The sequence below is a fragment of the Anser cygnoides genome, chromosome 27 (genome assembly GCF_040182565.1).
Source record: "Anser cygnoides isolate HZ-2024a breed goose chromosome 27, Taihu_goose_T2T_genome, whole genome shotgun sequence".
NCBI lineage: Eukaryota > Metazoa > Chordata > Aves > Anseriformes > Anatidae > Anser > Anser cygnoides.
The window spans coordinates 4832825-4856331 of record NC_089899.1 but is presented as its reverse complement, the minus strand read 5'-3'; the positions used below and the strand labels follow the sequence as shown (position 1 = coordinate 4856331).

General features: G+C 67.5%; 1 protein-coding gene across 12 annotated transcripts in view; it reads right to left on the bottom strand.

Moving 5' to 3' along the window:
• Nucleotides 1-23081, bottom strand: part of UNC13A (unc-13 homolog A) — a 32052-nt gene extending 8971 nt beyond the window's left edge. For 5 of the 12 annotated variants that reach the window (XM_066983759.1, XM_066983763.1, XM_066983762.1 and 2 more), the window contains exons 1-35: nucleotides 23000-23081; nucleotides 18831-18860; nucleotides 18471-18570; nucleotides 18149-18266; nucleotides 17767-17890; nucleotides 17543-17616; nucleotides 17415-17469; nucleotides 16905-16940; nucleotides 16200-16410; nucleotides 15632-15748; nucleotides 13770-14336; nucleotides 12648-12741; nucleotides 11821-11870; nucleotides 11192-11270; nucleotides 9907-9978; nucleotides 9432-9651; nucleotides 8956-9183; nucleotides 8409-8550; nucleotides 8058-8227; nucleotides 7636-7751; nucleotides 7370-7533; nucleotides 7017-7179; nucleotides 5183-5251; nucleotides 4966-5055; nucleotides 4744-4878; nucleotides 4413-4546; nucleotides 4106-4191; nucleotides 3735-3861; nucleotides 3554-3650; nucleotides 3280-3423; nucleotides 2703-2786; nucleotides 2386-2463; nucleotides 2058-2146; nucleotides 1774-1926; nucleotides 1529-1652 (exon numbers count right to left, since the gene is read on the bottom strand). In XM_066983759.1, coding sequence (XP_066839860.1) covers nucleotides 1529-1652; nucleotides 1774-1926; nucleotides 2058-2146; nucleotides 2386-2463; nucleotides 2703-2786; nucleotides 3280-3423; nucleotides 3554-3650; nucleotides 3735-3861; nucleotides 4106-4191; nucleotides 4413-4546; nucleotides 4744-4878; nucleotides 4966-5055; nucleotides 5183-5251; nucleotides 7017-7179; nucleotides 7370-7533; nucleotides 7636-7751; nucleotides 8058-8227; nucleotides 8409-8550; nucleotides 8956-9183; nucleotides 9432-9651; nucleotides 9907-9978; nucleotides 11192-11270; nucleotides 11821-11870; nucleotides 12648-12741; nucleotides 13770-14336; nucleotides 15632-15748; nucleotides 16200-16410; nucleotides 16905-16940; nucleotides 17415-17469; nucleotides 17543-17616; nucleotides 17767-17890; nucleotides 18149-18266; nucleotides 18471-18570; nucleotides 18831-18860; nucleotides 23000-23021 — 4362 coding nt within the window. In that variant the 5' untranslated portion in view covers nucleotides 23022-23081. The remainder of the gene's footprint in view (nucleotides 1-1528; nucleotides 1653-1773; nucleotides 1927-2057; nucleotides 2147-2385; nucleotides 2464-2702; nucleotides 2787-3279; nucleotides 3424-3553; nucleotides 3651-3734; nucleotides 3862-4105; nucleotides 4192-4412; nucleotides 4547-4743; nucleotides 4879-4965; nucleotides 5056-5182; nucleotides 5252-7016; nucleotides 7180-7369; nucleotides 7534-7635; nucleotides 7752-8057; nucleotides 8228-8408; nucleotides 8551-8955; nucleotides 9184-9431; nucleotides 9652-9906; nucleotides 9979-11191; nucleotides 11271-11820; nucleotides 11871-12647; nucleotides 12742-13769; nucleotides 14337-15631; nucleotides 15749-16199; nucleotides 16411-16904; nucleotides 16941-17414; nucleotides 17470-17542; nucleotides 17617-17766; nucleotides 17891-18148; nucleotides 18267-18470; nucleotides 18571-18830; nucleotides 18861-22999) is intronic. The other 7 variants (XM_066983760.1, XM_066983764.1, XM_066983771.1 and 4 more) reach the window with 3 other exon arrangements.
• Nucleotides 23082-23507: the final 426 nt, after the last annotated feature.

The following is a 23507-nucleotide window of genomic DNA, read 5'->3' as shown; positions in this document are numbered from 1 at the left end:
TGGGCTCGGCCCGGCCTCGGCTGCCCCGAACGCGTGGCACTGCCCCAGCTGCCCATCACCGTCCCCTCCCCAGCACTGAGCCTTGCACCCCCAAATCCAGGCACCCCAAAAGTGTCCGGGTTCTGTCCCCCCACTAAAAACCCAGCTGGGGCCGGTGCCAAGCGGGCAGCGAGAGGACGGGGACCGGCGGGGCGCAGGGGGCCAGAGGAGGGCGCGGGCAGGGCGCGGGCAGCCACACGAGACAGGAACCGGCGAGGCCAGGACCGACACACAGCGGACAGACAGACAGACAGACAGGGAGCTGCCGTACTTACAATCATCTGCCATTGAGGGGCGAGCGGAGCAATTGGAGAGAACAACCGTGGCGTGAGTGTTGGCCCCCTCCTCCGTGTCCCCCACCCCGGGTGCCAGCCCCGGCCGCCCCCTCCCTGGGGCGAGGGTCCGGGAGAGTCCCCCACCAGCCGTGCCACGGTGCCCGGTGTCAATACCCTGCTGTGAGCACCATGGCCCCATCCCAACCCGCCCCGTCCTTCCCTGCAGCAGCGGGGGGCTCTGCCCAAGGGGACCCGGCTCCAGGGACCTCGCTCGATGCACGGCTCCGACACGCAGCCCTGCGCCCTGAGCCCCCCGGGTGCGCATAGCCCTGTTATAGGGACCAGCCATACACCTCCAAGGGCTGCCTCCCCTTGCAAAAAAATCACCCAGTGGGGCTTTCAGCCTCCCGCACGTCCCTGCCACCTCCCCTTGGCACAGGGCGCGCTGCCACCGCGGGGTGGCAGAGCCACACTTGGCTTGGAGGGACAGGGACTGGGATGGGGACCGAGAGCCGGTGGCACCGACACAGCGCCAGAAGCCCCAGAGCCCTGCAGAGGTGACAGCAGCTGGTGGCTCCGGGTCAGAGCCGGACCCCAGCCCTGTGACAGTGACAAAAGCCACCGAGAACAGGAGCAGCTGCGTGGCTGGCTCCGAGCCCTTGGTGTCACCCAAGGGGGGACTTTCCCCGTCCCTGCCCAAGAGCCTGGGGGTGCCTCACTGTGTGGGGGAAGACGGGCGCACGGCACGCTGACACGGAGCCTTGAAGCCTGCAGGAAACCTCCCCCCACAGAGGGACCATTCCTGGGCTTCTCTGCCCCAGCCCCGTGTCCCCCCAGGCCCGTGCACCCCCAGCCCCGCAGCGAGGCTCCCCCCGCACCCCCAAATCTCCGCAGTCCCCTCCTGGCGCAGGGCACGGGGCGCTGCCCCAGCGTGGAGGGAAGGAGAGGACAGGTCCCCCCCTCCTGGTGCCACAATGGCAGGGAGGTCAGTCCGTCGGCGAGGCCAGCTGACCGGGCGCTGGCTTCACTGGGCACCCAGGTTGAGGGTGACCTTTCCCTCCTCCATCCTGTCCCCAGCCACGAGCTGGGGACACGTTTGGGGGTGCCACCAAAGCCTGCACCCCTCAAGAAGCCAGCGAGGGGCCCTGGCACCGACGTCCCGCGTGGCCGCAGCTCCAGGGTCCCTGTCCCTGGTCCCCTTCCCTGCCACTCACCGTCTGGTCGGTGAGCGGGGGCAGGACGATGGTCTTCTCCATCGTGTTCATCACCAGCTTCCAGAGCTCCTTCAGCACCCGCTTCAGCACCGTCTTCTCGCAGATCTTGGCGAAGAGCGTCAGGCTGCAGAGAGGGGACGGAGCTGAAGGTCCCGGCAAGGCCACCCCAGCCCTGCTGGTCCCCCCTGCTCCTGGGGCGGGTTGGGGACATCGGGAGGGGTCCCTGCGCCCCCCTCCCCACTCACTTGCTGTCCAGGAGGTCCATGATGGGCTGCAGGACGTTGTCGGCATCCTGCGCGACGCTGCTGCAGGTGCTGGCGGGGACGTTGCCGGTGCCCTTCACCTGGCCCAGGATGTCACCCATCTGCTTGACGCACTCCTCGATGTGCGGCTGGAAGCTGGGGACCGCAGCGCCCGGGCGGCTCAGTGTCCCCCCCCGGTGACACCAGAGGGTGGCCCAGGCCCCCAGCCCGGCCACGACCACGGCTCCCGGACCCCAGCCCCTGGCCCACAGCCCGCGTCCCCTCACCTGGTGGCAAAGACTCGGCTCAGCTCGTCCAGGACGTTGTTGAGTTTCACCTGCAGCTCCTTGAGGATGTCGCTGGCTTCGGTGTCCAGCTGGAGGGGGAACAGGTTGGAGAAGGCAGCAGGGTCCCCGGGGGGGCTGCCTCTGCACCCCAAACCCTGGCCGTCCGTGTCTGGTGTGGTGGGAGAGCAGGGTGGGACGGGGTGGGGTGGGGTGGGGTGACCCGTGCAGAAGTGAGGAGCTGGGACTGCTCCAGCGCTGCGGAGCCAGGGAAAAAGAACAGATCCGGCCCCTCGCCGTGGTCCCCCCCCCAGAGACCCCCGGTACGCACCTCCTTCCCCCCCATGGCTTCAAACATCTTCTCAAGCTGGACACGGAGCTGCTGGATGTTGTTCATCAGGATGCAGGGCTGGAGGGGCAGGATGGGGGGGGTCAGCACCAGCACATGTGGCTGCAACAGCCCCCCGTGAGCCCCCCACCCTGCATGGAGGGCATTGGAGCCCCACAGCGCCGAGCCCTGCAGTATTTTGGGGGCCACCATCGGGCACCAAGACTGAGGGCAGGCTGGTCACGGGGACCAGCTCTTGAGCTAGATGACAGCCAGGGCCACCGCGCGGGGACAGCGGCGAGCAGCAGGAGATACGTCACCACTTTCTCCTTCTCCTTGGAGCAGTACGAGGCGAAATCCTTGGAGATGATCTCGGCGTACTGCAGCAGCACGTTGCTGATGGTCTGCAGCCGGACAAGAGACGGGGACCGGCCCGGCGAGCGGCAAACAGACGGAGGAAGGAGGAGAGAAGAAGACCGTGAGTCCCACGGCAGCAAAGCAACCCCCCGAGCTGGGATCCATGCCGAGACCCCCGGCCCCACGGATGCGCCGGGAGCGTGGGCGCAGCCAGACCGAGCGCACCCGGTCTCCGCGGGCAGCTCCGTGCTGGCACAGGCAGGAAGGCACCGGCTGCCGAGCACGGCTGCAGCTCCCTCCCACGCTGCAGCGAGCCGGTGGCATTTAATTAATTGAGATTAATTAACTAATCAACGCATTCATTAGATAATGGCCCATGCTAGCGAAGCGGGGAGACACAAGGGGTCTGGTGGTGGCACGTCCGCTTGAGCAGCGCGCACTTTGCGCTCCACGGCTGGATGGGAGGTGGCAGAGAGGGCACCGGGTTGGCGCGGGGGGCTGGGGTCCCGGGGGTGCTGGGACCCCCCATGAGCTGCCCACCTTGGCAAACCTCCGCATGTAGTGCCCGACGATCTGCGGGTCGGGGCACTCGAGCTTCTTGATGATCTCGAAGCTCTGGTTGAGCTGGGAGAAGACGTCCACCACGGAGCAGGAGAAGAGCGCGTGCTCCGACGTCTGCTGGAACTGCGGGGCGAGAGGAAGGGTGAGCGGGCGGCGGGGACGAGGGATTTCGGCCCCAGTGGGGACACGCCGGGCATCGTCCCACTGCGGCAGCCTGGGATGCTCCTGCGCCCATCGGCTGCCCCAGCCTTACCCCGTCCTTCTTGTCCCGCTCCAGCGCTCCGTGCAGGAAATCCCGAGACACCTCCTCGTTCTCGTCCAGCCACTGGATAACGAAGGGCTCAAACCAGCTGGAAGAGAGGCACGTCCCCGGTGAGACCGGGCAGCGTGGAGCCGCGAGCCCCCTGCCCGGCCCCCCCCAGGGCTGCACTCACGCGGGGTACTCGGGCACGCGGCTCTTGAAGGAGGGCAGCTCGGTGACGTACTCGTTGTACAGCCACTTCACCTTGAAGTGCAGGTTCATGTAGTCGGCGCTCTTGCACAGGCGGTGCTTGTCGTGCTCTGCACGGGGAAGGCGAGAGCGCGGGGCGGTCGCTTCCAGCCCCAAACCCTGGCGGGGGAATTTGGGCAGCTCCAGGGATGCCAGGGGGATGGGGAGAAGATGGAAGCGCCTCTTGGGAGGGATTTAAGCTAAGCGTGGTTTTGATGAGGGGTGAAATGGGTTTGCCTATTTCTCCAGGGGAATATTCGAGGTGGCTCCCGCCCAGCTCCTCGGCCCAGCGCGGGGCGGCGGGGGGGCACTCACCCTCCATCGCGTACTTCATGTCCTGCGCAAAGAGGTTCCACATCACCTCGGCGCTGATCTTCCCCACGTTCAGCTCCTGGGGGAACCTGGGGCAGGGGGGCAGTGTGGGCACAAGGTGCTCAGAGCGTGAGAAGGAGCCCCCGTGACTGCAGACCCAGCCCCCGGCCTCCTCCCTGCTGCCTCAGTTTCCCCAGCTGTACAAGGGGTGCTGTGCCCCACATCCAAAGGACAAACCCAGCTTTGCTGGCACATTGTGAGCATCCCCCCGAGCGTCCCTTTCTTGGCGAAAAATTAATCGGTGACTCACTGGTTCAGGCAGGGCGTGTAGGAGTTCTTGTCCTCTTCGATAATGGACACGATCAGGGTGATGAGCTTGGACCAGAAATCCAGGTTTTTGATGCTGGGCCCCTGCTCCTCGGGGGGCACCTCGCCCTTCTTGGTCTGGAGCGATGGGGACACAGCAGAGGCTCCGGTCACCCGTCTGCCCCACGGGGCTCGCTTTTGTGGCGAGGCTCATGGGGAGCATCACGGGGGGGAGAAGGGAAGGACGAGTGCAGGAGGGTGACAGAGAAGGGCAGGGGATGGATGGAGGGGAGCAACGGGGTCCCTGCAGCACCCGGTGGCCCAGGACCACGCACCGGGTCCGTCTGGTACTCGCGGCTGTAGAGCTCGTGGCAGTTGTTGAAGATGTACTCGTAGGTGGAGTTGAGGCAGGCTTTCACGCAGTCCTTCACCACCTGGCTGGCTCGGGGCGGGCTCTGCAGCTCCTGGACCTGCGTGGGGAGGCAGCGGGGCTGTGGGCAGGGCCGGCAGCCGGGGAGCCCGGGCTCCAAAGCTGCAAATCCCGAGGGGGCAAATACCTTCATCCGGAAAAAGGTGATGCTGGTCAGCAAATCCACCGTGGACTTGAGGTCCTGCAGCCGCTCGGGACTGCTGGCAGGGAAGTTATTCTGGGGGAGAAAAAAGAAGAGTTGGTGGCAAAAGAAGAGTTGCTGGCAGACCTCTTGCTGGGGGGAGGTGAAAGCAGACCTTACTAAACATTAAAACGACTAAAACTGAGGCTCGGCGGTGCCTTACCCGGTACATGGAGAGGTCGATGCGCAGCGAGTTGTGCAGCTGGTCGAGGAGTTTGACGAACCGCTCTTTCTGCGGAGAAATGCCCCGGGGCCAGGTGAGCAGGGGGATGGAAGCGGGGGCCGCCCCCCTCCCCGCTGCGCCTGCCTCTGCACCCCAGCCCGCTCGTCCCTGTCCTGCTGCCCTGCCTCCCCTCCTGCCTCCATCCCTGCCTTCCTTCCCTAGTGCTGCCACCCTGTGCCTGGGTGCTGGGGTGCCCACGGAGCAGCCCGTGCTCTCCGGTGACCGGGGCTCGGTGGCAGCTCTCAGTGGCTCCGGGGCATGCGTGGCCCCTGCAGAGTGGGGACCCCTCGGTGCAGGACCGAGAGGCAGGAGCATGCACCCCCTCAGCTCTTGCTGTGCCGGAGGGGGACGGGGGGACCCCTGCCCTGCCCACTCAGACGCCTCCAAGCCTGGGCTCGAGGCAGGAGCACGGAGGGGGCTGCAGCATCGCACCTCCAGGCTGCGCAGCCCCGGGAACGAAGCCTTCGGAGAGCTCAGGAAAAAAGGGCATGGGGAGAGCAGCTGTGCTGCTGGGGCTGCGTTTGCCCAGCTTTGGGTCTGAGCTGCTTCAAGACAAAGCAAGGCCGCTGGAGACAAAGAGTGTTGTTGGATAAAGCAGGAGGTGGGTGCTCTGAGGGCTCCTTGCTTCCCTGCCCAGGCTGCTCGGAGGGGAAACGCCGTGGGCTGATGGTCTTTGGGGATGAGAGGCTTTAACTCAGCTCCCAACCACTGAGCACGGGGTGAAGGGATGCGAACCTCACATTGGGTTGCAAATCAGGCATCTGAGATGGAGGCAAAGCAACTGGGAGGCACTTTGCCGTGCCCCTGTGCTGGGGGGGGGGGGGGGGTTGGACACCCCCACGTCGGCTGTGATGGAGCCGGGGCTGTCCCAGGACCCAGCATCCCCCTGCCTCCAAGTGGGGCCGGGGACGAGTCCCACGTCCACCTGGCCGCGGCTCGGCCGAGCCCGCAGCCTGCGCTGGCGCCCGCAAACCTTCGGAGCGCCGGAGACGGCAACGGCCCCCGGCACCGAGCGGCTGCAGCGCGCTTAAAACCGGACACGCTGGCACTCGGGGATAAAGCGACACGGCCGGGCACTTTAGGACCCAGCCTTAGGCTCTCTAAAAAAAGAGAAAGAAACAAGTTTTTAAAACCCTCCACGTCAGAGAAAAGGTTTGTCGTGTGGTCTCCTCCTTCCGCACGGCCCTGCGGCACGGCTCGCTCGGCTCTCACTATCCCGTCCCTCGCTACCCAGCGCTTCGCCCTAACCGCGGCTGGGCTCCGACCCCGCAACGCCCGCGTGCGCCCAGCGGAGACGCGGGGGCAGCTGGGGTGAGAGCGCAGCCCCCTCCTCACCCACGTCCCCACGGGCGCACCCAGTCCCGGCGCAAACTCAGCCCCGTTCAGCAAGGCACCCATGGGTGCTGGCACAGCCGGGTGAGTTTGCGGTGGTCTGGGCTCGCACCCGACGCGTGCAGGGCTGTGCAAAGCTCCCGGCCAGCTTTGGCACTGAGGGTGCACGGCGTGTTGCCATCCCAGCCGGCCCTGACTTCAAGCCAACTTTCACCATAATAATTTTGGGAGCGAATTTAGGCCTTCTCCTAGGAAGGTGGTGGCTCATTTTCTTCCCCCAAAAATGGGAGAGGGATGAATCTGGGGGCCAGCGGGGGCCAATACCCCACTGCCCAGCTGCCGTTGGGTGGGGAGCTGCCTTGCACGGCCCTTTTCGCCCCCTTTTCGCCCCCCACCCCATCCCCAGAGAAAAGAGAAGAAGAAGGAAGGAGTGTTTACGCACCATCGGACTTACCCCGAAATTGGAAGCGGCAAAGCGGTCGGAGGCCGAGACGTTGGTGGAGGCGGTGGTGTGGGCGTAGTAGGCGTTGATGTTGGCGAGCAGGGTGCTCATCACCGCCGGCACCCCCGGGCACATGTACTTGGAGGAGAGGCAGGCAAAATGCCTGGCGGGGAGAGGAGGGAGGTGAGGGCGCTGGGTGCCGCGGGGCTAAGGGTGCTCATGGAGAAGGAGGTGGCGAGCACACACGTGCGGGGTGGGTGTGGGTCCCCATGGTGAGGGTGGGAGCACAAACAGCAGCGGGGGGGGGAGGACAAGGCCCAGGCTTGGTGTGACACCAGGGGCAAGGAACTCACGTCATGGCCTGGTAGATGGACTCCACCCCGTAGCGCATGGCAAACTCATCCACGATCTCCTGCGCCGTCTCGTCAAAGTACACCTTCCAGGCGTCATCCCCCTTGGCGTCGGGGATCTTCACCACCCCATTGTTTTGCAAATCCGTCACAAAGTGGAAAAGGTTCTGGGGGCACACACACGAGTCCCGTCAGGTCCCCGGGGCCGGCGGTGGCACGGCGGGGACCAGCGCATTGCGGTGTGGAGATGTGGTCCGTGCGTGGCTCACCTCGTGCAGGCACGTGTACTGCACGTGGTAGGGAGCCACCTTCTCCTCGCCCTTGATCTCCACACTGATGTGCAGCCGGATGGCTCCCGACACGGCCGACTTGTCCGTCCGCTTGTCTGGGGGGGCACAGAGAGAGGGATGAGGAGTGAGCCCCCCTGGAGCTGCTCTGCTCACCCCCATCCTGTAACGGCCCCATCGCGGAGGGTCCGGAGTACAAAGCAACTGAGGCATCACAGAGAGGGATTCAACTGGATCCTCGGGTACTACAGGGACGGGGCCCCTCTCCGTGCCTCAGTTTCCCTGAGTGACCCCACGCAAACACTTGATCCCGATATCAAATGATGTTTTTAACAGCAGACCCCACACCAACAAGCTGAAAGCCCCCTTTGCGGCAGGGCGGTGGCACACGGACGGCTGCTTACCGAGGTTGTACCAGACGTCCATCTCCCCGCTCAGCGTCCGCACCTCGATGATAGTCTGGCCCAGGAAGTCGTCGGACTCCCTCTTGAAGCGCTGCTTCACGCGGGACTTGATGTCGTCGTCTTCGTCCCAGACGCGGACCTTGATGCGGTCGGAGGAGTTATGGCACTCGCTGGGGGAGAGAGGGGGCGAGTCCCGGGGTGAGCAGGGAAACCCGGCCTCCGGTTCCCCAAACCAGGCCTAGGGACAGCCCCGGCACCCAGCAGCCCCCTCCGTCCTCAGCTGGGGCAGGCCCCTGCCGCCCACCACCCAGATGGCCAGGGAGGGGCTGAAAGGGCCGGGGGCCAACTTACAAATGGAAATTCTCCTCCCAGACCGGGTTGAGATTGCCGTAGATAGTTTTAGTCCTTTTTTTTGTCTTTCCAACTTGGACGGTAACGTACGGGTCACTGGAGCCCGTCTTATCCTTTGCTTGCAGGCCCTGGGCACAAACGACTGCGGCACGGCACGGCATGGCACGGCACGACACATTCGCCCATCCACGGCAGGCACGCGTGTGGCATTGTGGAGAGAACAGAGAGCAAAGTCAGTGAGGTCCCCATGAGGAGCACCCGATGTCACCCCGGTGTTGCCCCACAGAGCCCCAGGGACCAAAGCCACTCTGCAGGACACGGAGGGCTGGCGCACGAAGCGTGCTTGTGCATGGCGACAGCCACATCTACAGGGACAAGAGGTGTGGAGGGACAGCGTGGCTCATGGAGCACATCTCCACTCTTGCCCCAAATGCTCTGGCTCTTAGAGGGATCAGCCGGGGGGGGCAGGAGCTGTGCCCACAGGGACACCCCGTGCAGGGCCGCAGGGTCCCCGCAGCGGGGGACGCCAGGCGCGGCCGGTGCCCACCTGTGATGCTGATCTTGGCCGACCACTTGGAGGTGCCGTCCAGGACGCTCTGCTTCACCGCCTTCATCTGCTGCGTGTGCGTGGTCTTGGTGACCCCAAACACCTCCTGGATCAGCTCGAAGATCTCTGGCTTGTTGCGCTCCCGGATCTTCATGCGGTCTTTGAGCACCATGATGATGTTCTGGGTCCGGTCCTCTGCTCCGTGCTTGGAGCTCTTCTCCGCTGCCCCTGCGACAGCACAGCGACAGGTGGGATGGGGGGGACAGACAGTGCCTGGGAAAGAGCTGAGACCTCCGCAAGCTCACCACAATGAACAAATTCAAACTTGGAGGGGTTCACACCCTGCCCAGAGCAGCTCTGCCCTGCTCACCGCCTCCCCACGCACGCAGCAGGAGACCAGCTCCCAGATCACTGCTAGCTCGCTCCGTGCCACCCCAAGGCGAGAAGGGACAAGGCCACGGGCGATGGCCCCTTACTCTGCAGGCAGTCGGCGTTGAGCAGGTCCTGGCACTTCTCGTGGCACTTCACGCCGCACTCGGCGCAGCGCATGCCCTGCCGGGCGATGCCCCAGAGCAGCCCCTCGCACTCGTAGCAGTAGGTGGGGGTGGTGGCCGTCCACACCTCGAAGTTGTGGGGCGTCGTGCAGGAGATGGGGTACACTAAGGCTTGCAGGGTCTTCTTGTAAACATGGTTTTTCTGGGCAAGGAAGGGAGGGGGGGGGGAGAAGCTCACGCAGAGCCCCCAGCCACAGGTGTTGGGGCACCCAAAGCGTCACCGCTGGATGGGGACGAGCTCAGCAGCATGTGGAACAGGCACAGGACAAATGCCACTGTCCCCATACGTGGCTGCGAGCACGGTGGCTGCATTGTCACTGCCAGAGGAGGATGGCAGCGTGGCCCCCGCGTCCCCGTCACTGTCACCGCCCCGCGCCCCATCCCGCCCGGCACCTACCAGCTCCTCGTTGTTTAAGGTGCTTGAGGCCAGCGCGGACGTGATTCCCGCTTTCCTGGACTGGACCAAGGACTGTGGGAAAGAAACAGAGACCCCAGATCCAGCACGGCCCCTCGCCGTGGGTCCGAGACCCCCAGGACTGGGGTGGGGGCACTCACCATTGCCTGCGGGCAGCCAGGGCCAGCGAGGAGGGAATTAAAGGCCGTTATTAGGAGCCATTTCACAGCAGAACGAGTGTCCCCGCTTTGTCCCCTGCCAAATCCCACCAGGACAAGGCAGCAGCCCCCACCTCCTCCCTCCCACAGTGCCCACCCCACTGCCACCCGCAACCCAGCATCCCGAAACCCCGACACCGACACAGCACAGCAGAAGCATCAGCAGGTGCCCTGAGCGGGCTGGGGACAAGGGCAGCGAGGGGGAGCAGCGGGGTGGGACAGGGCAGGGGGCTGGGGACAGGACGGAGACACCCTGGAGGTGGAGGAAGGAGGTGAAGGGCACCTAAGTCTGGGCACAACGGGTGTCTGGTTTCCAAAATCGCTGTCTTTTGTCACCAGAGGTGACAGCAGGGGGACCCTGTGCATTGCAGGGGCTGGAAGGGACCGCGGTGCCCAGCGAGGGGATGGCACAGCCCATCACGATGCTGGGGAGGAGAGCACGGGGTCCAAAACCCAGCACTCCTGCAGCACACGGGTCCATCTGCTTGGCACCGTCACCACCCGAGCCCTGGGGACCGCGGGTGATTGGGACAGGAGGGGACTGGGGACACGTCCGTGCTCTTGTGGCACCAGCAAAACTCAGGAAACCAGACGCCTCGGGCTGATGCTTGGTGTCAGGACCCTGCAGCTCCGTTAAAGAGAAGCACCCTTGGGTGGGGAGAGCCCGGCCACGCTGTCCTCACAGCCCCCAGCCGCGGTCCTGGGCCAGGAGACCCCAAATCAGCCCGGGACCCCCCCACCACCACCGTCAGGAGCAGAGGCTGCTCGGCAGGGCCGGCCGGCAGCACCCAAGGGTGCTCTCCCTTTAACCCCTCGGCCCGCGCTCACCAGATCGCTGACTAGAGGGAGAGATTTGCGTCCGGGCTTAATGTCGGGCATGCTGTTAATGCAGCGCAGAAACCTTACCGCCGCCCCCCTGCAGCCGGGGGCGGCCAAGCCAGGCCGGAGGAGAGAGAACAGAGAACACAAGGCATGTTAGAGGCGGCCGGGGAGTGGGGCGCGGGCGGCGCGGTCCAGCGGGAGCGAAGCCGGCGGCTGTGGGGTGCAAGGCGTTACGGGAGGAACCTCACCAAATCGCTAACTAAGGGGATGGGTTTTCGCTTGCGTATGTCCGGCATGCTGTCTATAATGATCAGCCCGCCGCCAGGCCTGCAAGAGAGAGGAAAGTCAGCGGGGAAGGGGAAACTGAGGCAGGAGGGGACCCCCACGCTCCTGGGGAGCAACGCAGCCCCACCGGGGCCGGGCTGGAAGGCGCGGGGAAGGGGGTGCTGCTGGAAAGCTGCGGCTTGCCCCACGTTGAGCCGGTTTGCTGCAGTGGTGCAGAGGGAAATGGAGTGAAAAACAGCCTTTGGGGGCTTTTCGGTGCAGAGCAGGGCTGCCGGCGAGGGCGAGGTGGGGGCTCGGGGTGCCCCGTGGCATCGCTCAGGTCCTGGACAGCAGGAGGGATGCGGGAGCTGCCGCCCAGCTCTGCCCCCCCCGTCCCACTCACCTCCTTGCTGTCCCCTTGGCGGTGCCTCTTTGGGGACACAGCAGCAGCCAGGGACGTCTCCAAAAGCACCAAACGGCCATCTTCCAGCCCAAAAACCCGGCCCCCAGCTCATGGGGCCAACTGCCCCACAGCTCTCCCCAGCCCCACAAAGCGCTCATCCCATCCTACAGCCGGCAGGAGGGGCCAGCCCCGCGCTCCCCAGGTACTCACCCGCCTTTGAACCACAGCGATTTAGCTTCTCCATCGCCTTCCCCGCGGGCCTGCAAAACACGGGGGGGGGGGCTGTGAGCACCTGGCACCTGGTCCTAAAAGGATGGGGCTCTACAATATCTTTGAGAGGCTGAGCAGTGTGAGAGGGGGCCAAACGGCCCCGAAAGCTCGGTGGAGGAGTTGGGTGGGGACGGCTGCACCGTGCAGAACCGCAGCTTTCGGGGAGTGGGAGCAGCACTCGGAGGCGCAGCAGAGCTGGAGCCGGGGGAGATGGCAGGAAAGGGGGTGTGTGCAGGGACCCCCGGGGAATTTTTGAGGGGGAAAAAAAAAGGAGGAAAGAGCCAATTCTTCCTCCCTCCCGGGGCAATCCCTGCACACACACGCACATGGGGAAGGCACGCACGGAGCGGGGCCGGTTCCTTTCGGACATGCTTACCTGCAGGCGGGCTACAGCCCTCCCCTGCGGGCAGGGGAGACGCGGGCGCAAGGGCCATGGTGGTGGAGAACTGAAAAGAGAAGCGGCAGGGAGGGGGACCGAAGCCCCGCGGGGTGAATCCAGAGCCAAAACAAAAAGAAAAGATGGAGGATGGAGTCTAAAAACAGAACAAAAAAGTGTCAGCGCAACGCAGGGGACGGGGCGGAGGGGCTGGCACCGGCATGCAGCACACACGGGGAAGGTCCTCAGCGCTCCCTGCCCCTCATGGGGCCACCGACGGGCTGGGGACAGCCAGGTCCCCGCTGCCCTCGAGGTGCGGGTCGCCATGGGGTGGGCGGCGGAGGTGCCAGGCAGGGCTCGCCGCGCCGTGCCGTGCCACGGGGACACTCACCTCCTGCAGCTGCAGGCAGACCTTGTTGAAGGCTCTCAGCCAGTTGGCCTTGGCTCGCGCTTTGGGGTCCTGCACCTCCGCCTCCGCCGGCTCCCTGCAAGGACACACAGCCCGCTCACCGCCAGCACGGCACCGGGACGCGGGCACGGACGAGGTTTAGGGATCCCAATGGGTCCTGAGCAAACGTGGCCATGGCAAACGTCACTTTCCTACCAGGGAGGACTGCAGTGGTGGCAGGTCCCAAGCAAAGGGCCCAAGGCAGAGCAAGGAGAAGCCAAAGTCCCCTTGCCCTTAGGGGACCCTGCCCCGGGCACCCAAGGGAGCCGGAGGGCTTCCCACCACACCGGGGCTAGCAGCAGGTGGATGTGCCCAGGGATGAATTTCCAGCCTGGACGTGCTGATGGGGTTGTTTTCCTCCTGTCTTTGTAAAATCCAGACAAGGAGGAAAAGAAGAGAAATGCTCCGAACCTCCCGGGCTCCTGGAGAGCCCGGTGTGAGGTGGCAGTGGGGATGGTGCCTGGATGAGGCCATGGGGAGCTGGGGACACCCTGAGGGACCTCACCCGTGCTTATCGGTGGTCCCCAGTGTGGGACCACGCAGTGGCTGCCCACAGAACGGGCACTGCAGGCAGACCTGAACTGATGGCACCTTTGCCAGGGCTCTAGCCAGCCCTTGTGCCTAAAAAAGACTTTTTTCATGCAAAAAAATCATTGCGCCTTCCTTTAAATCAGCGGTTCCCCAGGTCCAGTCTATAATTTAAACCAAATAAAAGACCAGGAAGTTTCCCCTCTGCGCGGAGCTGTTGTGCTCGCCGAACCATGGCAAAACGGGCGCATTCAGAAATTGAAGGCAGCGACCGGCATCTGAATTATCCACGCGCCGTGCCAGGGACTCAGCCACCCCCACCTCCTCTGTGCAGCATGGGAGACCACGGCTGAGCTTTCACCAAATTCCCTCCTCTGACCGTGTTGGTGCCCAGCTGCTGGCTGGGGCTCTCCCCAGGCAGGGGATGCAGGGGTGACAGCAGAGCCACCACGGCCGGTTTGGAGGGTCCGGAGCATCCCCAGTGTCCCCAGCATGGTGCCACCCTGGTGCCACCCCAGGACAAAATCACTCTCCTACCTCTCTGCTGGTTTGGGGGGCTCGGGCTCGGGCTCTGCCTCTGGCAGGGGGGCTTCATCCCCTCCCCGCTGGGCCTCCGGGGTCTCCTGTGGGATGGAGGTGTCCTTGTCCTCCCTCCTCTCCTCCTTCCTCTCCTCCTTCCTCTCCTGCTGCTGCGGCTTCGCCTGCGGGACCAGCTGGGGCTGCTGGGGCTGCGGGACCTGCTGCTGCTGCTGCACTTTCTGCGTCGGGGGGTAGGCGTCGTGCTCAGGGGCTTCATAGGGGCCCGGCTCCCGCAGCTCTTCCTCCTCTTCCTCCTCCTCCTTGGGGTAGCCTTCCTCATTCTCGCTGTAGTCCTCGTTGAACTCCTCCTCCTCCTCCTCCAGGTAGAGGTCATCGTCCTCGTCCTCCTCCCAGCGCGGCGAGTCCTTGCGGTAGCTGACGGAGCTGTGGCAGGAGTGGTAGGAGTCGCCGTCCCGCTCGTCCAGCTCCGAGTCCCGCAGGCTCTCGTTCTCGAAGTCCTCGCTCAGCTGGGAGCTGCCCTGGCTCAGCTCGGCCGACGAGGCGTAGCGGCTGCTCCCCGTGGGGCTGCGGGGCGAGGGGGACAAGGACGGGGTTCCCGTGGGTCCGTGCCACGGCACCGCCCGCCCCGTGCCCCCTCGCCCCCCAAGGACCCCACGGCAGCAGGGCTGGATGGGGTTGGCGTGGCGGGGGCTCCCCAGGGACGTGCCCCTGGGTGGGCACCGGGCTCCTCGTCCCGGCGGTTGAAGGCACGGACCCAAGGCTGGGACTGGACCCCCAGGCTGGGGTGCTGGGGGGGTGGACTTTTGTGGCTGTCCCCTGGGCTCACCCCTGCCAAGGGTGGGGGCACAGCGTGGCAGGGTGGCACCCACAGCTGGCTCTGGCCTCCTGCCCCCCCCATCCTGCAAAATCTGCCCCCCAACCCCATCCCCGCTCTCCTGCACCCCTCACGGACACCCTCTCCCCACAGACACCGCCGGGGGTCCCCTCTCCGCTCTTTTTGTGGGGCCAGGCCTTTTCCACCGCCCCCTTCCCGCTGCACCCTCCTCTCGCTGCTGCCTGCACCCATGGGTGCAGCAGGGCAGGGGGACTCCTCGCATCCCACAGGTGCTGCTGGGGACGGGGTGGCCCGGTGGCCGCGGGGCTGCGGGGACTCACAGAAGCACACATGCAGACAGGACAGGGACAGGGACATGCCTAGGAAGAGGCCGACACCACGTCTCCAGCCGGGGCTCGGGGTGGGCGAGGGGGGACACGGGAAGGGGTCGGGCAGCGCCCTGGGGGAGGCAGGGAGCCAGCGGGAGGCTGGGGACACGCTGCAGGGAGCGGGGCGCTGGGGACACCCAGGGGCACTGGGGACACCCAGGGGCGCAGGCATCATCCAGCAACAGGGGGGTTCCTCGGGGAAGGGGGCTTGGGGCACGGGGGTGCAGGAGACATGGCTCGTGCCTGGAAACCCGGCCTGATCCTGGCCCGAGCGGGGCCCCTGGGCAAGTCTCGGGGTCCCACATCACTGCGGGGGGCTTTTGCCTGGCGAGCTCTAGCAGCGTGGGAGGTGGTCGGGGACGCAGGCGGCCTTTGTGTCCCCGCAGCACCGGCTCCCACGCCGCGACGGGGAGCTGATCGCTGCGCCCCGACACGGGCACATCCCCACCGCCGGCTCCGGCACAGCAGCAAGAGGGGCGAAAATACCCCCCCCTCCTCCCCCCCTCGGAGCATCCCAAGGCTGCTCCCGTGCTGGGGGGACCCACGGCGGGGGCGAAGCCGCCCTTGCCGGGACTGGTGTTGGCCTCACCGCGGCTGCAAGGAGCGACCACAGCACTCTGCGACGGCACACGGCACGCGACGAGGACGCGACCCACCTATCCGATAGGTCTAGGGACCGCCTGCTCTCAAGGGAAGGCTGGCGGCTGGTCCGCCTGCTCGACGCGGAAGCGGACTCAGCGTCGTTTGTGGCAGAGTCTACGCTACCGTAGCGTCTGCCGGGGAGGAGAGGAAGACGATGGTCAGCGAGGTCCCGGCGCCGCGCCGCCGCCACCCGCCATGCCCCAGCATCCCCCGCCGCTGCGGGGACGTCGGCTGGGGGGGCTCCGTCCTGGGGACGGGGCTGGCACCTTGTGCTGGCGGGGAGCTGTGACCGTGTGGCTCGTCCCCACCTGCCCTATGGCCACGTCTGCGTCCCCGGCTCGCTCGGGGCTTGGGGACGCCGCTGGGGACAGAGGAGCGGGTTGACCCAAGAGAGCTCGAGAACTCTTCCGCGGTCTCCAGCGAGGAGAGGCTCGGGGCCGGCACCGTCCCCCTCCTCTTCCTCGCCTCTCCATCGTCCCTCCGTCACCCTTAACGTCCCCAGTGCCACCCCGCTGGCCTCGGCCACCCGCGGGAGGGTGGGAAGAGCAGGCGGCGGGTGGGCGCCGGCTGCCGGGGCGCTACCTGATGGGCCGCTGGTCCGAGTAGTCCAGCTCGTAGCTCTGCATGGAGTCGGTGTAGGAGTCGCGGGAGCTCTGCTGCTGGTGCCGCATCGGGTACTGGTGGACCGAGGCGTTGGGCTGCGAGGTGGTGTAGTAGGGCGGGGGGATGCTGTTGCTGGTCTCGCTGCGGTAGTCGCTGTCCCGGTCGTCCACCGTGCTGTCGGGGTCGTCGTCTGCAAGGGGACGCCGTGAGCAGGAGGGGGGCACCCCGAAACTGCGCGTCCCCACCGCCGCGGGAGGGTGCAGGGAGCAGGATGCGGGAAGGGGCTGGGGGGGCTGCGTGGGACCCCTCACAGAGGGGATTTGGGGGTGAGGGGAGGGTGTATGTCTCATTCCAGGGACATCGGAGGGGGAATAGGACATATGGAAGGTGGGAGAGGAGGACGGGGTGCAAGGACCCCCCTGTGCCCTCAGGATGCTCTGCCACGGAGGCAAAGCCTGAGCTGCTCGTTGGCCCCCGGGCAGCCTGAGGGGACAGACCCTCGTGTCCCCACCAGCCCCTGGGGACAATCCTGCCAGGGACAGGGCGCTCGATGTCCCCATCCTCGCCCAGCACAGAGCCACACCGCGAAGCCACCAGCGGGACCCCAGCCCAGGCCGTGGCAGGGTGAAGCGGATGCGCTGGGGACCGTGGGGCTGGAGGGCGAGGAGGGGACGAGATACTCACTCTGCTGCTCTCCCCAGCCAAAATAATTCCAGTTGCCTACAAAGAAAAGGGGCAGAGGAAATAAGGATGGTGGTGGCTCTGGGGTGGCACCGAGCTGGGCTGGGGACAGTGCCAGGGCTGGGCATGGCCCCGGAGTGACTGCGAAGGGGGAAACTGAGGCACGGGTTGGGACAAACCAAGCTGTTACCTGCTGCCCCCCGGGGCCCCCTGCTGGTGCCCCCACTGAGCAGCCCCCCGCCAGCCCCCAGGCTCCCCTTGCCACCCCCGTGCCCCCCCTGCCCCTGTCCCCCACGGCTCAGCCCCACTCGGGGGGGGGGGGTCCCACGCAAGGGCGACAAAACACCAGCAGAGAGGGGAGGGACGGAAAATGGGGACAGGGACAGGGTGCGGGGTGAGGTTGAGCCCCCCTTGGGTTGGGGTCCAGCCGCCCCGAGCCCACTGCATGGGGCTGGGGTGGGGGGGACGGGGTAAAAGGGGGGGGGCACCCCACAGGGACGGGGCAGCACTTACAGCACTGGGAGCCGTGGACGGGCAGAGGCTTTTCCTGCTCCTCCTGGAAGGCGTACTGGGGGGAGAGCGGGCGGTGAGGGCTGCCCGTGGCCCCCCCAGCCCTGCCCAGCCCCGGCCCCCCCACTCACGTCATCCTGGTCCCGCATGGCGTTGAGCTGCTCCAGCTTCTTGGCCCAATACCTCGCCTCCTCCTCGGGGATATCTGGAAGGGGAAAGACCCCGCTGGTTGCTCAGATCCCCCCAAAAAGCAGGCGTGGGGCTGCAGGATTGCACCCCCAGCGCGTGAGGAGCCCCCTCTGCCCCCCCACCCCCCACCCCCGAGGAGGGTGCAGCACCCAGGGGTGGCACCCACCCAGCGGCAGCTCAAAGCGGGTGTCGAGGAGGATGCGGTGGAACGTGGGGTCCTTGGTGCCCGAGATCTCGTTGTCGGTCATGATGACCTGCGAGTCCAGCGTCAGCCACTCCCCGGGGCCCTCCTGTGTGTGGGGGGGTAGAAATGGGGGCTCAGGGGGGACACCGGGACACCCCCGGCCCCTCGGTGACCCAGGCGCCCAGCCCTGGTGCGGTGACACCCCGAGGGGCAGGGGGTGACCGCGGCCAGCACCCAAGGGAGCTCCTGGTGACCCCGAATCACGGGGTCCCCCTCTGTGCAGGGACAGGGAAGCCACCCGGGGTGGGGGGGGGGGCGCTCCGTGTCCCTTGGGGTGCCGGGGGGGCCCTGCCCAGCTCCCTACCTCGTTGGACTGCCGGATGGTCCGGAGGGGGATCCACACCGTGCCCACCATGGTGTCCCAGATGAGCCCCTTGTTCCACACCTCCACCGTCAGGCCCAGGTCCAGCCTGTTGATTTCACTGGGGGGGGGGGGCGAAGAGAAGCGGGGTCACCCCCTCCCCACCCCCAGCACCCTCCCCAGCCCCCCAGGACTCAGCCGGGGCCATGGGCAGGGGGAGCAGCGGCGGTGGAGGGCCCGCGGGGTCCTTATGGGGGACGCAGGGAGCGGCAGGGGCGGGGGGGGGGGGTCCCTGCCGGGGGTGCCCCCCCCCCCGGACACTCACAACATGAAGTCCTGCTCCCAGGCGGGCAGGTTGCCCCGCACCGCGATGGTCGTGCTCTTGACATTTTGCACCTTCAGCGTCACGTAGGTGTTGAACTTCTCTGCGGGAGCAAGCAGAGGGTGAAGGGACCCCCACCCAGTGTGTGTCCCCCCCCCCCCCCCCCGCCCCAGACACCCCCCGCTGCCAGGGTGGCCTGGCCGTGACCCCCCCCATCCTGTCCAGGGCACCCCCAGCCCTGTCCCCCCACCCCTGCGGATGCCCAGCGATGTCCCCGGGGCTAAGGCTGAGCCTGGGGTCCCCTTGCCTCCCCCCCCCCCAGCCAAGCCCCCCCCCCCGCGGTGACAGGCAGGGGATGCTCACCTTGGGGCCCGTCGAACTTGGCCTTTTTGACTGCAGGGAGAGAGAGAGAGGGAGGGGGCTCAGCCTGGGTGGGGGCTGAGGACCCCCCCGAGGCTGCCAAGGGGGTGGGGGGTCCCCAGGCCTGTCCCCCCCCGCTGCAGCTACACCTGGACACGGGGGGAAGGCGGTGGGATCCCTCCCCAGCAAAGCCCCCCCCCCACCCCAAAAAGAAAACCCGCAGAGGTGCGGGACAACCGATCGCAACCCGAAACGAAGCAGCCTTCGCCGGTTTGGGGGGGGTGGGGTCACAAATTTTGGGAGGGGTCCCCCCTTCTGAATTGCGGTCCATTTGGGGAAATAACGCCCCACGTGCAACGCGAGCAGGGTCAGCGCCCCCCCCCCTCACCCCCCCAAGCCCCCAGCAGCACGCACACGGGGGCGGTTGCACCGGGGCCGGATCCTGCCCAGCACCACCCCAGCACCTCCGCCGCCGCAGGGGTCACCCTGCAGGCAGGAGATGGGATGGGGGGGTGCTGGGGGGGGGGGGGGGCATTTTCACCCCCGCTGGGGAGGCAGCACCAGGATGGGGGGGTATGGGGGGGGAGCTGGGCGCCACCGCGGGGTCCCCAGCGGTGTCCCGGGGGCTGGCAGGAGGGGCCGGGGCGGGCAGGATGACACAGCACCCGCAGAACGGGGGAATGACGCGGGTGCCAGCGGGCGGGGGGGGGGGGGGGGGGCCCGCGGGGCTGGGGGGGGCGGGGGGGGGGGGGAACAACGTGACCGAGGAGAGATGAAAATAGCCCTGGCGCTATCAAAGGTAATTTGATTTCGGGGACGTGCCGCTCGCCAGCCGCCGATCGCTCGCTGCCGTGGGGGCCACCGCGGGCTCCACGTGCCCAGGGGTGGCGGGGGGGGGGGAACAGGGGGACAAGGGGGGGACACGTGGCGTGGGCAGGCCCTGGGGGAGGGGGGGGGGAAACTGAGGCAGGGGGGCGCCGGCGTGGCCCACACCGCACGGCACGTGCACCGCGGGGACGGGGCCGCGGCGGCGTGTGGCCGGGTGCCACCTCCAGCGGCGGGTGCCACAGGGCCGCGTGCGTCACCCGGCCCCCACTGAGGCTTCGTTTGGTGGCTTAACGAGGAGCGCGGCGCGCCGGCCTCCATCGCGCCGGCCTCCATCGCGCCGGCCTCCATCGCGCCGGCCTCCATCGCGCCGGCCTCCTCGCTGCCCTTTTCTCCCCCCCCCCCCCTCTCGGAGCCCGTTCAGAGCCCAGCCAGGGATGGGGCCGGGAGGGGGGGGGGGGGGGAGCGAGCGCTCGGGAGATGTCTGGGGCTCCTGCGGCCCCGCTGCCCGCCTCGCGCCCCCCGGGTCACGCGTTGCACGGCCCCGAAGTCGCCTGCACCCGCACCCGCAGCAGAGGGGACACGGGGTTGGGACGGCATTCAGGACCGCGGCGCGGCCTCGGGGGGCCGACGGCGACCCCCTGCCTCAGTTTCACCCCCCCCAGCGGCTGCCTCCGAAACGGGGGAGCAGAGGAAGGGCAAGCTCCAAAACCCCCCGGGGCGGCGGAACGAACGCTTACGGGAACGCGCGGCCCTCCCGGCCGTCACCTGCCGCGGGGACGGGACCCGCTGCCACCGTCTGCGGCCGCCCCGCGCCCCCCGCAACAGGTCCCCGGGGCCTGGGGGATGGGGGCGCGTTGGGGACCCCCCCAAGTGGGGATCGGCTGCCGGAGGGGGGGGGAAACTGAGGCAGGAGGCTGGGAGCGGGCGGGCGAAGACACCGCGCTGGGCCGGGCGCGTCCCGCAGCTGGACGGTCTGTCTGTCCATCCTGCTGCCTGCCTGTCTGTCCGTCCGTCCGGCCCTCCGTCTGGCCACCCATTCGGCTGTCTGTCTGTCCGTCTGCCCGCCCGTCCGGCCAGCCGGCCCTCCGTCCAGCTATCTGTCCGTCCAGCCGCCCACCCACCCACCCGTCCGTCTGTCCCTCTGTCCGGCCACCATCCAGCTATCTGTCTGTCCCTCCACCCACCCGTCTGTCCGTCTGTCCCTCTGTCCGCCCGCCCACCTGTCTGTCTGTCCGTCTCTCTGTCCGGCCACCATCCAGCTGTCTGTCTGTCCACCCACCCGCCCGCACCTCTGTCCATCTGTCCCCCTGTCCATCCAGCCCTGCACCCGCCTGTCCGTCCACACGTCCGTCTGTCCGTCCGGCCACCAGTCCATCTCCCTGTCTGTCCGTCCGTCCGTCCCTCTGTCCACCCAGCCGTTCACCTGTCCGTCTGTCCATCCACCCACCTGTCCGTCCATCCGTCCACCTCCCCGTCCCTCTGTCCCCCCACCCCTCTGTCCGTCCCCCCCCATCCTGCCCCCCCGTCCATCTGTCCGTCCGTCCCCCCGCCTGTCCGTCTGTCCGTCTGCGGCCACCACCCCGCTCACCCTACACCTCCAGGGGCCGCTTTTGGCGCATCCACGCCCCCCCCACACCCCCCCCAGCACCTTTGGGTGCCGTGGGTGGCCGCAGCCCCTTGGGAAGGGCGGGGGACATTTGGGGGGGGGGGTGCAGAGGTGGCACCTCCGCCCCCGCGGCCCCAGAAATAGGGTGACACGAAGAGCGGCGCCCCGCGAGCGCTGGCGGGGGGGGTGCGGGGGGGCCGTGTGTCACCGTCCTCCCCCGGCTCCGCCGCGGGTGTCACCGCCTGGGACAGCCCCTCAAGCGGGACGGATGGCACGGCCCCCCCCCCCCCCCCGGGAACCCCAAATCTGGGGATACCCCGAATCTGGGGGGGGGGGGGGCGTAGGGGCTGCCCTCCAGCCGGGGGGGGCACGCGGGGACGTGCACAGCCTCTGCCCCCACCCTTGGGAGCTGCTCCCTGGGTGCTGCGGGGGCTGTGACGGGAGCGGGGGCGAGGACACGTGGGGGGGGGTACACGGTGGGGGACCCCCCCATTTTCCTCCTGAACACTGGAGGGGGAATCCCGGTCCCCCTGTGCCCCCCCCTTGCTCCTCCCAGTTATTCCCAGTATGGCGTGACCGGCACCCCCAGTTGGGCCCCCGCCAGCACCCAGCCACCCTCCTCCTGCCCTAAACCCCCCCAGGGAGAACCTGGCCCCCCCCCGCCGGGCTCACTGCCCACCCTGCGGTGGGGCGGGGGCATGGGGGGGGTATTAGGGGCTGGGGGGGGGGGAACTGGGGGGGAATGGGGATGTAATTGGGGTGTGGGGCTGTTTGGGGGGGTTGGGGAAAGGTGGGGGGGATTTGGGGACAGATGGGAGGGATTTGGGGTGGGAATGTGGGGAGGGTTTGGGGATAGATGGGGGTGTGGGGCTGGGGGGGCGTTGGGGGGGCACTGGGGCTGGGGATGGCGGTGTAATAGGGGTGGGAGGCTATTTGGGGTTGGGGGGGGTTGGGGAAAGATGGGGGGGTCGGGGATGGATGGGGGGGTCGGGGATGGACGGGACGCATCCGGGGTGGGGGGCTTGAGAATGGCGGGGGGAAATGGGGGGGCGTGTTGGGGGCTGGGGGGAGGCTTTAGGGTGGGGGGTGTTCGGGAGTGTGGGGTCGGATTTTGTGGCGTGGGGGTGTTCGGGGACAGATGGGGGAGGTGCGGGGGGGGGAACGGGGGGAGCGGGGGGGTGGTTGGGGGGTGTTGGGGGTGGCAATGTGGGGCGTGAAGGCATGGGGTGGGAAGGATGGGAATAGGGGGGAGCTGCTTGCTTTGGGGGATACCCCGGCGATGGGGGGGGGGGCGGGGGGGGGGGCCGCGTTTAACCCCCCCCCCCCAAACCCCCGCCTTCCCCTCCCCAAACCCCCCAGGCGCTCCCACCCGCAGCACCGCCACATCCACGGGGCGGCCGCAGGGTGCGGCCCCCCCCCTCACCCCCCCCCGTACCCCCCCCCCCCCCGCCCCAAAACCCCACCTCCCCCTTACACCCCCCCCCCCACCCCCTCCCGCTTCATTCACAAAAACCACGGGGCCGGGATTTTCGGGTTTTTTTTATGAATGGAGCCGAGCGTCCGCCCCCCACCCCCCCCACCCCCCCCACCCCCCCCCACCCCACCCCCCCCAAAAAAAAAAAAATTAAAAAAAAAAAAAAAAAATCCCCGCCGAGCCGGCCCCGGGGGGGGCGGGGGGGGGGGTCTCGGTGCCCAGCGCCCCCCCCGGCCGCGTGCCCCCCCCCGGCCCCCCCCGTACCTCCGACGCAGAGCAGAGACATGGTCCCGGCGCTAGCGGGCGGCCATCTTGTTCAGCACCGCGGGCAGCGCCGCTGACGTCAGCAGCGCCCCCCCCCCCCAACCGCCCCCGCCCCGGGGCTTAAAGTGGGGGGGGGTGGGGGGGGGGGGCGCTTTTTTTTTATTTTTTATTTTTTTTTTTTTGCTACTTGGCAAGGGGAAGCCCTGCTTCGGTTGTAATGGTGCTGGGGGGGCTGCCTGCGTAGCGCTTGCTGGGGGGGGGGTGTTGGGGGGGGGGTTGTCTGTGTGGTATCCTTTGTATGGCAGCCCCCGGGGGGGGGGGGGGGGGGATTTTATTCCGCCCGCGTGGTATCGGGGGGATCCTGCCCCTATAACACTGGGGGGGGGGATGTTCTGCCCATATCACACCGGGGTGGGGGGGGGGGTCCTGCCCTTATGGCACCGGGGGGGGGGGTCTGTTCTGCCCCTATAGCACCGGGGGGGTCTGTTCTGCCCCTATAGCACTGGGG